This window comes from Tursiops truncatus, chromosome X (assembly GCF_011762595.2).
Source record: "Tursiops truncatus isolate mTurTru1 chromosome X, mTurTru1.mat.Y, whole genome shotgun sequence".
Lineage (NCBI taxonomy): Eukaryota > Metazoa > Chordata > Mammalia > Artiodactyla > Delphinidae > Tursiops > Tursiops truncatus.
This window is the reverse complement of record NC_047055.1, coordinates 19463351-19476660: the sequence shown is the minus strand read 5'-3', so window position 1 is coordinate 19476660 and position 13310 is coordinate 19463351. Positions and strand designations below refer to the sequence as shown.

The following is a 13310-nucleotide window of genomic DNA, read 5'->3' as shown; positions in this document are numbered from 1 at the left end:
CTTACTTGTTTCATATAGAAATGTTTCACGCCATGTGCTACAGCAATTCTCACTATCAGAAGAGAGGGTAGAGTCATCAGGCATTGGGTATATAGTATTTCGTGACCTTTCTTCATATTTTGTGATGGCTGGATATAATACACTAGTCACTGCAGCCACAACGCAGGTCATTATATTTTGAATTATACTGTTCAATTCTTTAGAAGTTATCTGGAAAGGAGGTGAGCGGGGAGTCAAGGGAAATCACATATGAATTTACTCTATTTTAGGGACAGGGACTAACCTTTAATTCCTTTTATCAAACAATGCATAGCTACAATCCAGCCACGGTGTATAGAGAGAACATAGGAAATCTATTTAGAACACCAGATTAGTTTCAAGTTGGTTTATTCTCTGTGGCTGTGATCTATTTTTTGAATAAGATTTTCTTTGATTCAAAATCCCTTGGACCCTATACTTGTGCTCCTAAGTGTATAGTTATACCACCACCTAGATTGTCTAATTGTTGAATATATTGTGTAGTGTTAAATACATTGCACCCTTAAAGCTGTCTGTCCATGTTATCTTTGTTTCAAAAATCTGAACATAGGGCTAGCATATACTTGAGCTCATTGTTGGTGAAATTTAAATGTTAATAAAATAGTACACCCATTAAAATAAAATAAAGCAGAAAAAACCCCCCAAATCCCTTGGAGCTATAAAAGTTTATTGCTGAGGATAAATGGCTTCCTGGTTTAAAAAAAAAACAGCCAAGTGGGTGTCTAGGCTCGTAGAAAACAAATGCCCTGGCAAGAAGTAAGACTGTGTTTATGACCCAAGCAATATTTCTTAAAAATACAAACCAGGTTACCTCTAACAAACTATTTCATGAAACAAATTTGCAGTTCAAACATTTATGTGCCTTTGTGGATATAGCCTCCTTTTACTTAGGCATCCATTTAGCTAGGAGATGAGGGTAAAAAATGAAGCCCCATAGTGGAGGGATCAGCCTGTGGGTTCTGTGGCTGGCCTATTGCTGCCTTCCTCTGTCAATTGACTGTGTTTATATATGCAAATGACTACAGCTAGTTGTTAAAGTTTAATCAATGGGCAACGGTTAGCACTGATGATTTAAGGGAAATGAACAGGCTTAGGTCCAACGAAAGATTATCAGTGCAAACTGTCTTGGATTGGGAGGCAGAGGACAGCTCAAGAAATAAAGAAACACATTAATTTCGGAAGGAAAGAAGGTTGAGCCAGAACTCGTACTCAAAGGGCCAGAAGGCCAAGCAGTGGAGGGAAGTTGGGGCTCTTTTAGTATGAGCTGAAGTAGAAACCCAGGGACCAGACTTGAATGGCCATTTCCTCATGGTTAATTATGCTCACTATTACAGCTTAGACTGGACCAGGGGCAGATGCAAAGTGCACCTGCCAAACTCTATAACTGTTTATGTATGTGTACTTATTGCAGATATATTTTGGGATCATAAAAATCCTTTTGCCTATAATAAAACAGTATTCTTTTTAAAGTTGTTATCCTCAAGACAGCCAGACCAGGAGTGTGAACCTTCCACAGGAACTCTACTTTTCAAGGCTGTGGCTACAAGTCAGTGGCAGCAAAGGCTGGATGCCTGGCATTTTAGCTGTGCATTGTTTGATATCCTGGCATTTGGGCACCCGATTCCCTATAATGTTGTTGTTGCCTCAGAATTATCTCCAAAGGTAGCCCCAGATTGTTCAGGTTTAGGCCAACAATCAAAGTTAACACCTTGCCGTATGTAGCATATTCTCTCCTGACCCATTAGAGAAGGTTTGAGGGACGCTTCAAGGAAAAGCTGTTTTATTCGAGTCCATTTCCCAAATCTCCTAATGCATTTTTTATTGTGATAAAATACACATAACATAAAATTTACCATTTAAAGTGTATAGTTCAGCAGCATTAGGTACATTGACAATGTTGCACAAACATCACTACTATCTAGCTCTCGTAATGTATTTTTTTTCACCTATTGTGCAGACCAGAAAATGGCTACTGAGTTTGAAAAACATAGTTTGAAATGACAGCATATGGTTGAAAAAGACTTGTTTTACTTATGTAAAATGTCCTAAATCAAACACTTCTAAGAATAATGTTTAAACATTAATAAGTAAGTTACTCACCTTCTTGGTCTAAATTGATCTAAATCCGTTCCAATACATATGAGCTAAGAATTTCAATATATATTATTTTCTTATCACCAGAGATAATGTACAGCAGACCTACATTACTACTCTTAGGGTAGCTGAGAAGAAGCATGTCCAACTTTGACATATAAAATTGGAACATTCATCAAGTTTTTAATGAAGCGAAATGCGATAAGTAGAATCTGATTATTCAGCTCATTTTCACTATACTATTAAACCAAGAAATATCGTTTTGGTGCCAGTATGTCTCAACCTTTGTGTTTGTTGCACATTCTATGAATTGGTCAGGTGTATGTTTGAAAGAGTGTGTGAGTGTGCTACTCCCCTGAACCCCTTTCTTGTTCATGATTCCTCTGTCTAGCCCCAGAGTTGGGGCTTATCAAATTTACCCTCTTCTCTGCCAGGCCCAAGTTGCAGCTCTCTTGTGACCAGGTCCCTTCTTTTGATGGAGTAGCTATCGTAAGACTCTTCTTACTCCCAGGAGAATTAAGAGACAGATCTAGGCATCCTGGCTCACCTGCCTGAGGGGCAGGATGCTCAGCCCTGAGCCAGATCTGCAGGGGTCTGCAAAGGTATTTCCCTTAATGTCTTCCCATTATGAAGTGGGTTTGTGGTATTTGATGCTTTCCCCATGATGATTAAACCTCCTAAGCCTCCCCCAATCTACCCTCCTGAGCCCCCTGGGCAAAAGGCCAATAACAGTAACTTTGTACCCCCCTTAACAATAACTCTTTTAACAATAATTTTGGACCTCTGCAAAACTCAAGATTAACTGAGAGTGAAAGGCAAGGAAGAGAAAACGGCCAAGAGGGAAACTGACTAATATCAGCAGATGATTTTGCTGGTTGTCTGATTCACAGATTTTTCTCTAATAACATATTAGAAAATATAGTTAATTGCTTTATCAGTGAGTTTCATCGTACATACTTTTTCTTGACAGTGATTTTGATGGTAGTCTTGTTGCCTGAAAAAGTAAAAAGAGATTGATTTTATTTCTTATGGTTAATAATTTATGTAACTTTCCTCCAAATTCCTAATCATTGAATCAGATTACCCGCTTTGTGCTTGGGAGGTTTTTTTCCTCCCCAGCAATTCACAGAGAAGAATAAGCTTTATTTTTTTATCTAACCCTCCTATTTAGCCTCTTATTTAGAAATTGGCCCCTGGGTATAGGACATGCTCTATTTATTACTCAGAGGAGTAGAATAATTGCTGCATAAAGAGTAGAATAATAGGTGCTGAGTAAACTAACACCTATCTGATATTACCACTGTTGATCCACCTTAGCCATGTTTGTTCTGTAGTGAGTTGAGAAGAGCATGGATGGGGTTGGCGAGAGAGGGGATGGGCTAGTCCTTTCTGCCTGTCCTGCTTGATCAGAGCTTTCTGATAATTCACTTTCTACCCACCTCCTCAAAATTCCTAATCTCCTCTCCTTGCCCCACAGTAGGAGAAGATCTATGGATGATCCACTGACAATGATAGATTAAAATAACGGGTTTCAGATCATATGCAATACCAAATTAGATGGAGCCCTTTTCTAGGTATCACAATATTCTATTCTGTGTTCTAATCAGAATTATTTGTTATGACCTACTACATGGAACCAAAATTATATTTTACTAAATTGTAGCAAGAGAACAACAAAATCATGTAAATTATAGAATAATAACAAAAAGTTTTAAAAAATCAAGGCCTAAGACTAATTATGATTTACTTTCATATTTTTCTGCCTCCATGGATCCCTTGCCTCTCTTCTTCTTGACCTTCTTAAAGGAAACATGGTGCTTCTATTTTCATTTTTACTTGTCCTGCCTTTATGTTATCAAATTTACTTTTTCCTCCAAGGCCTAACAATTTAATTTTGAGACATACAGTCAGACTGTGAAATTACAACCTAAATCCTAGCAGGAAAAGGTCTCAGTTAGGGTTAGGCATCAATAGCCCATCCACAGACTAATACCTTTTTGCAATATAGAACCTAGAACATGAATGCTCACATCAGTGACATAATTCCTATCCTTTGGCTTCATTCATTTTTCTAAGACCCAGTTTCTTAGGCCAACTCCAGCACAATTTCTTTTTTGTAGATCCTCTGCAATCCAATGCACCCAGATTCTTTTTTTCTGCTCTCCCTATCTTATACCACAGGCAGCAAGTGGAGTCCTGTGTATGTTTCTACTTCTCCCCACAGACTTTCTGTCCCAAAGGCATGCATTTAGATAAAAGGAAATAGCACAGAACTAAGAACAAAACTAACCATATAGATCAGAAAAGCCTTATATAAGACCACTAGAAACTAGTTGTAATATTGGATACAAATCTGCAATCTGCAATGAATTATCAGTTTCTCTTTGGAGTCAATTGAGCAGAAACATGCAAATGAACTCACTGTTATGTTGGAAAGTTCCACAACAATTCTAGGAGTGCTATAATATTCCATCCACTTTTCCCTAGTCTTAGGTGGTTTTCCCTAATAGGCTGATGCTACTAAAACGTCTAAGGTTTAGGTCATTTGTACTGCCAACTCTCTACTTCTTAAATAAAGAGGGCAGTGATATTAATGATAATTAGTTTAGAAGCCCCAAAGATAAGGCACAGTTTTTCACCGTTTAACTTGCTATGTCATAAAACTATAAATATAACCTTTCTCTTCCTAACCTTCTCCTCCATACAACCTCACTTTAGTCCAAAAGATAACTGGCCAACCACCCCTTGAAGATTAATGTGACAAGACTGAATTTTAGTCTGTCTGCCTAATCCTTCTGAATATCTAAGTTTTAATGTAACTGGTCGTCCTCTACTGGTACCTCAGGCCCACAGCTTTGGAGTGATGTCTCATACCTCCTGATCATACATACATGTAGTCCATTCTATTGCCAAATCCATTTACTCATTCCAGTGGTTGAATGGGATTTAAAAGCAGCACATCTGTATCCTAACATCAGTGGTCCAATCTGATAAGCCAAAAACTGGGGTAGTTCCATGGGTGGCCCTCCCTTTGCCTAACAATTTATCCACTGTCCTGCCCTCAATTCACTCTCTGGTATTGCTCATGTCTCCCTGTCTTTTCTCCTTGTGCTTTGTGAAGCACAAATGAGGTCAGGGGCAGTGCTTTATTCATCTTGGTATCTGTCTAATAACCAGCACTATACTTTGAACATAGTATGTTCTCAAGAAAGTTTGGTAAATAAATTTCCATTTAACATATTTTAGCTCTATGTGTACAAATGAAGGCCACTGTGCAGGCTACAAATCATTAATGGACTTCTGCAGAGAAGAAGTGTCTGTCTTCAATTTGTCGTATATGATGCTATCAGGGGTGTTCAGCAAAGTTACTGATTTGATAATATTACATCTCTCCTCAAAACCTTAGGCTGTCACTCAATGAGTGAAATACAAACTTCTGAGCACAGTCTTCAGGGCAACAGACTCACTGCCTTCTTTACTCTGTTTCTCCTCTCATCTTCTATCCCAATCATCAGAACATACTCAGTATCTAAATGCAAAGCTTAATAATTACAACTGTTTACCACATCGCTATCTTATCACATTTGCTTCCTCCTGTCCTGACTTCTTTGGTTCCTAATTCTATTTTATTAAGCTTACTGTGTATGTCCTTTACGTTAGCATTAGAAAAAACAGAGAACCAAGGAGTTGGAGGAAGAGAAGAGAGAGGAGGTAAATGGTGGAACAGACATGATGCGTTCACAGTTGAGTCTTGGGAAGCAAAGAGCTGCATCAGAACAAGAGGACTAAGCCAAAGGCCTTGAACCTGGGTTCTTTTCTGTAAGGTAAAGGAATGTGACGTGGGTGCAATGGGCAGAGCCATACCAGATGTGTTGTAGCTAGGTTTTCTTGTGCTGTGTCCTGGAATTGTCCTAGGTATAGCTAAAGGTATTTTAACCCTGTGTATTTGAAAGGAATGGGAGAGAAGCTCCAGGTCATATACAGAGTTCTTCATCTTAGCTGATTTTTAATAAAAGGGTATCCAGAGCATTTGCTATCGAAAAGACTCAAGTGATTCTGTAGTCTAGGGTGGGAGTTGGTCAGGAGGAAGAGGGAGGCAGGAATTAACACTGTATAAAACTACACATAATCATTATTCTCACTTTTATTTCTTGAAACTACCTTGATACTGAGCTAGTCAGTTTCCTTCCTTCAGCATCCTTGTATCCCATGAGCCCTCAGCAAATCAGACAAGCTGACTGCTATCACTCCTACCCCCAAATCCTTTTCTAAAAACCTTGGTCTGAACATCAACACCATTTACCACCACACACTACTTCACTTTACCCAACCATTTGCATCAGAGTTTGGGATTTATAAAAACTATCCTGAACCTCATTTGGTTTGTTGAGTGCTTAAAAGATGATGGTGTTGGGTATGTGTGTTCCATCAGGAGTTATTTTATGTGCATGAACTATTATTCAAGTTTGAGGGGAATAGGACATCAGCAGAATGGGTGGCCACCAAGGTTTGAGGGGTGAAAGGCTCCCAGGCCAAAGAAAAGTTCTCCACTGGCCTTTATTTTGCATCATGAGAGACTGATTACTTCGGATTACAGTGCAAATATCCTTAGGGGGGGTAACAGATTAAGTCATTAATACTATATATATAACACATCATTGTAAAGCAATTATACACCAATAAAGATGTTAAAAATAAATAAATAAATATATAGTAAACTAATGTATCATCATTAGAAAACCAGTAACCTCAAAAGGCAAAAGTAATGCAGCATTTTTGAGTGGGGACAGGGGAAAAGAATAGATCCAGATCCCAGAAGTAGTGCTCCTTGAAAGGGGAGTGAAAGTACTGTCTATCAGGGGGGCACAGGACTAAAGGGAGAACAAAGAGAGAAGGAGGTGGAAGAGCGCGAACAGCTAGCTTTGCCTACTTTACAGTTTTAGCTTAGTCCTGAGAGGTTGCAAAAGGGGAGAGTTTTACTACAGACAAGTAAAACTACAAGAATGGAAGATTCAAACAGCACTCCTGTGTAATTATTTAAATATTAATTTAAAGCAACACATTACTTTATTAAGTTTTCTTAGATATTTACTTAATTGATGAGTCGTGAGAAAAGAAGATTCCGGGAGCTGCAGGTGAATTTTCAGAGAGAAAAAGAAAATTACTATTTATTGGTATCCTTCATGGGCTACTTGTAAAATGGTAATTAACATATCTTAATAGGTCTTTTATTCCCTGCTGTCAATGCTCTGTTTAAACCCTCCAGGGACTACCAGTCAGGCATCAAATACACCTTAAGGTCTGGGATGATTGCCTTCCTCACCAGCCTCATCTCTGGTCACCATTCTACATATATTCTATGCTCCAGAGATACTGAACAACACTCAGTTCCCTTTGCCTCTGCCCTCACTATTTCCCTTGTAACTCTAGTGTCCCTCTTAAATTTCTCATTTTTAGGACTCATTCAGCTTGTGTCACCTCCTTCAGAGAGCCTTCCTTGATATCTGCCTAGATAGACGCATTCTCTGTCAATGCTCCTGAAGCACCCTATACATCCTTCTGTTATAGGACTTACTATGCTGTATTGTGAGTACTAGATTACAGTGCCTGGCATATACTAAGCACTCAAGAACATTTATTTGTTGAATTAATTCTTCTTTTTTTTTGGCTGCGCCACGTGGCATGCAGGATCTTAGTTCCCCAACCAGGGATCAAACTCGCACCCCCTGCAGTGGAAGCGCAGAGTCTTAACCACTGGACCTCCAGGGAAGTCCCTTGAATTAATTCTTTAACACACGCGTTGGCTCAATGTTTGTTCATTAGTCTGCCTGTCATTAATCTCTTCCCACTCAAATACTGTCTAACATGCTTTGTGTGCCATCTAGCAAAGTTCCATAAGTGGATTTTAGTAGCTATTTCTGGATAATGATACTAAAGCAAGTCTTCATGTAGAATACATCCATAGGAATACTGGGATGGTGTATGTCAGTTGTGCACAATCATGACTAAACAGTCTTAAACAAACAGAATACTTTGAATAATAGAAAGTATTAGAAAGTATTGGTAGTATTACCAATTAAAGCCAGTTCAAAGTCAAGGTGAATATCTATTCATTTTTCTCCCAATAAATGTAAAGTGTATTGTGAATAACCAGTAAATTCCAACAATCTGCATAGAAGTTTTACTTAAATTTTATGTACCTTCTTGAGTTTCTTTGTGTATGAGTATGTTTTTGAGTGTGTACAGTTTTGGAAAGGAAGGAGCTGGAATTAATAGTGAACAAACCTGAAAAAAAGTGTGAAGATAATACTGTTGTGGTGTTTTTGAAATATGTCTACAAATTCTTTCATAATACTCCCTCCTGTGGTGGAGGTTAATTCTTTTCTCCTAAGTGTGGGTTGGACTTAGTGACTTGCTTCTAATGAATATGTAGTGGAAGCGATGGTGTATAACTTCTGAGACTAGGTTGTAAAATATAGTGTGGCTTCAGCCCCTTTCTCTTGGATTGCTCACTCTGGGGGAAGCCAGATGCCATATCATGAGGATGCTCAAGAGATGTATGGAGATGCCCACATGGTGAGGAACTGAGACTTCCTGCCAACAGTCATGTGAGTGAGAAACCTTAGAAGTGAATCTTCCAGTCGCAGTCAAGCCTTTAGGATGACTGCAGCAGCCCTGGATGACATCTTGACCATAACCTCATGAGAGACCCTGAATCAGAACCATCCAGCTAAGTTGCTTCTGTATTCCTAACCACAGAAACTGTGAGATGATTTTTTTAAGCTGCCAGGTTTTAGGGGTTTTTTTTTGGTTATTCAGCAATAGATAAATAATGGCGCGGTTAAAAGAATAAGGAACTCTTCTATGGTTTCTAGCAACATGGTGCATTAAATATCCTAAAGAGCCTAACTGTGTAAAACCTATTAGAAATGCAATGGGAATTTGATAAAAATACAATTATAGTGTAGAACTTCCATACACCTCTTTGATGGCTGGATACATCTAGCAGGCAGTAAGAAAAGAGTCTAGTAGACAAAAAAATCAGTAAAGACATATAATAATTGAATAATATAATCAATAAATATAATTTAAAATTCATTTAGAGCCTTACATCCTTTAAATAAAGAATTATACATTTTTTTGTATGTCCATGGAACACTTTCAAATATCAGTCACATATTTGGCCACAAAGAAAACGTTAACAACTTCAATGTGTTAAAGATCTACAGGCTACATTCTCTGAACCTAACTTTAAAAATGTGGCCGAAAATATTAATTTCATGATAATTAAGAAACATACTTATGGATAACTCTTAGGTCAAAGAGGGAATAAAAAGGAGAAAGTATAATCTACCTTAAAAAGAACAACTTTATATCAAACCTATGGGAACAGCTTTTATTATTTCCCATAGGTTTTGATATAAGGTGTTCTTTTCACTGCTTCTCCCATGCATCCCAGACCAATATCTACAACTGCCCCCTTGACTGTTCCACTTAGATGTCCCACTTGGATGCCCTCAGGCATCTCAAACTCAACATATTCAAAGCTGAACTTATTTTTTCTCTTCCAAACTTGTTCATCTTAATGTATTGCCTGTCAACTGAATGGCATCACTATTCACTATCCATTAAGTTGCTCAGACTAGAAATCTGGGAGTTGTCTTCAATTCATTCTTCCCCCATATTCAATCAGTAACCAAATCTCATCCATTTGACCCTCGTCTGAGTCCAATCTGTGCCCAGCTCTTCATCCTCACTGCCACTGACTTTGTTCAGGACTCATTTCTAGCCTTCACTATTGTAATAGCCTCTTAATTGTAATAAGGGGCAGTATGGTATTGCAGTTAGGATTGGTTGAGCAAGATAGACCTAGGTTAAAACCCTGGCTTTGCCACATATTATGTGAAATCTTGGGCATGATAATTTACCACTCTGAGACTTAGTTTACTTATGTGTAAAATGTTAGATAAAAATACTTTTATTGTTGGGAGGGTTAAATGAGAGAATATAGTTTAGTATAGTTCCTGGTACATAGTAAGTGTTCAATATGCTAACTGTTATTTTTATTGTCTCATTGCCTCCAGTCTCTTCACGTCTACTTCCACTTTCCTTTTTTATAAAAGGCAAATCCTTTTTTTTCTTTCTTTTTTTTGGTCATTTTTTGAAGTCTAGTTAATTTACAATGTTGTGTTACAGGTGTACAGGAAAGTGATTCAGATTCTTTTCCAGATTCTTTTCCATTATAGGTTATTACAAGATATTGAATATAGTTCCCTGTGCTATATAGTAGGTCCTTGTATTTTATTTATTTTATATATAATAGTGTGTACCTGTTAATCCCAAACTCCTAATTTATCCGCCCCCCACTCTCCCCTTTGGTAACCGTATGTTTGTTTTCTATGTCTGTGAGCAGAAAAGGCAAAGTCTGACCATATTATGCTCCTGCGAATATTCTTCAATAGTTGCCCTTCGATAACAGGATAAAAGGTAGATTTCCTGGCACAGCTTACCAGAATCTTAATGATCTAACCCTTATCTACCAGTCAAGCTTCATCTGTAATTCTCTAACTTGAACTTTTAGTTAAAGCAATTCTGAAAAAAAACTATTTCCACAAACCCACTATGCTCTAATGTGTATATCTTGGTAGATGTATTCCCTTCTCCTGGAAGGTTCTCTTTCCATTTGTCTGCTTAGAAAATTCTTTCTCATCCTTCATGTCTCAGCTCAATTGTGGCACCTTCTGTAAAAGCTTCCTTGGCTTCCCTATGGAGAGTGGACTTTGTTTATATACCTCCTTTATTGGGCTTATTATATTGTGATTGTGATTACTGGCATGACTGTTCTACAGTAAACTGTAAAATCCAGGATAGGGACCATGGCTTCTCTACTTCATGTGTTCAATAATTAGCATAGTGCATGGCATGTAGCAAAAGCTCAATAAATGTTAGTTGAATGAATGCATTAATGGATTGCAGGATTTCCTTAATAGTTATTGTTCATGTTTACCTGACTCATAGTTTAAGCTTGATTTCTTGGCCTTTTCCCCATTCACATCAGCATATGTCACCTATACATGCCACAAGAAAAAACAAAGAAAATCCTCAAATGAGTTTTCAAAGAATTTGAACATCATCTATTTCTCACAGAAATTTAATAAAGTGATTTAAAAAGTCCATTTATAATATACACGTGTTTCATTTGGTTTATATTACGTACATTACTTACAGAATTCAAAGGCTTATAGAATTTATTAGTCTATTAAAATTAACTAACTGAGGAATGCACTGATCAGCATGGAAGGTAATCAGTTGAATAGCTAAAAAGAGTATGTGTGGTTTTTAAAGAAAGTTAACTATAGGGAAAATGTTTTGAGAGAGGTGGAAAGCACAGAGCAGGTTTTCTGCACACAAGGGATGTGACTCTTTGATTTGGCCAAGAGCTCTACCTGCTTAGGTAATTATACAGGAAGATAAATCCAACAGAGTAGACTTTATTTGTTTTCCAGGCCTGAGAGCTGAACACAAGCTGAACAGAAGTACATTTCCTGACACTGATGGGATGGGTGAAATAAGCTGGAAAATAGCATTGGATTCTATTGTAATAAAAGTGGTCATGCTATTTCTCAAAATAAATTAGGTATTTGTGACCATTTGATTTATGCATATTGTCCAATGTATTTTAAAGCCTTCTTTAAAAACAGATGGTCTAAATTCGTTTATTGGGTTTTTTTGATAACATATGTAGTACTAAGTTTGCCGTCCATGCTACACTCAGAGAATACTTTTTTTTGACTGTATAGTGAGGCTAGTGAAAAAAGTTATTAATTCCTGATGTGCAACTACTAAACTATCTTAAAGTGGTTAAGATTCTTTAATTAGATACTAAGCATACAGATTATGGATGTTAGCACAGTAGCACAGTGCCCTAGACACAGCAGGTGTTTTATAAATATGTGTTTATATAGAGAAGCATATTGTGGCTAACATGCTACATTTGAAGAGATATGTAATCGGGTCTGTCACTTTCTATGCATTTAACACAGAATATGGCAAAATATGTTAACTTTTTAGAACAGGTGAGCCAGTTAATGCAGTGCTAACGGAGCCAAGGAGGTACATTTGATTCTTATAATGAATGACAAATTGGCAACCCACAGAGGTAATATATGTTGTGACCAGGTACCCTGAATGTCTGTGGCCAACTTCCTGCCATCAGATGAGTGATCACTGGTCACAAAGGGGATAGGGCGAGGCAGTATGGCTGTCTCTGCACAACCCATCAGCACTAGAAGAGAAATGATTCACAAAAGCCCAATATATTGATTCTTCTGCAGGGCATAGGTATGGACCTTGAAGCTCTTGAAGCTCATCATTTAGGAAGACTGTAACCTAAGGGCTAAGTGGGAACACTCAAGTTGTTTCTGGTAAATCTCTATTAAGAATTGAGACAAATATTCAAATTTTGGATCTATTTAACACATTTAAACTCTCAGGCTCACCATTTTTCTTTTGTTAGCTTACAGCTTGTTACTGATATTCCCTACACTTAGAGTATGGCAACATTAACATAACTGATTAACATAACTGATAACATGAGTGCTGGAAGTCTGAAGTAGCACAGGATTATTCCTGTGGGTTCACATTTCAATTTTTATAAAATCTTACTATAGGGTGGTTAATTTCAGGGAATAAGGCTGTTCTGAATTGTCATTTAATACATGAAACTGTGTTATGCCAATCTTGATCATAATTTCATATGTCATTTGTTCTGTCTGTATCTGGGACAAAAGAAATATTACTTGCCTCTTGTTTTGAAGTATCCTGTAGAGAGTGTCTATAGACATTTGCTGTTTTTGCAGAAACACCTGGAGTTTGAAGTGAAGTACTTGTAATTTCTGGGGGAAAGAAGAGGTACCTTTAAATAAGAAAAAATGATATCGTTCTCCTTGTTGGGCTGCCATAATGTCTAGAATTACCATAGTCAACGATGTATTTATTTATGGAAGTTAAGGCAGTATCTCTAAGTATAAAAGGCCTTTTTTTGAAGTCCCCTGCTTACTAGCTTCCAGTGGCCCACCACTGCCATCAGGGACAAGCCTGAACTCCCTAACTTCTGGCCCTAAATTACTTTGCCAGCTAAATCTCCCACCACTCCCCTGCCCTAGAATGAACTGTTT

The 13310-nt window shown here is 37.7% G+C and overlaps 1 protein-coding gene across 1 annotated transcript in view; it reads right to left on the bottom strand.

Moving 5' to 3' along the window:
• Positions 1-13310, bottom strand: part of LOC101316611 (fibrous sheath-interacting protein 2-like) — a 58753-nt gene that overhangs the window by 29913 nt on the left and 15530 nt on the right. Inside the window, 2 exon segments of the mRNA XM_073799572.1 lie at positions 1-210; positions 3091-3127. Coding sequence (XP_073655673.1) covers positions 1-210; positions 3091-3127 — 247 coding nt within the window.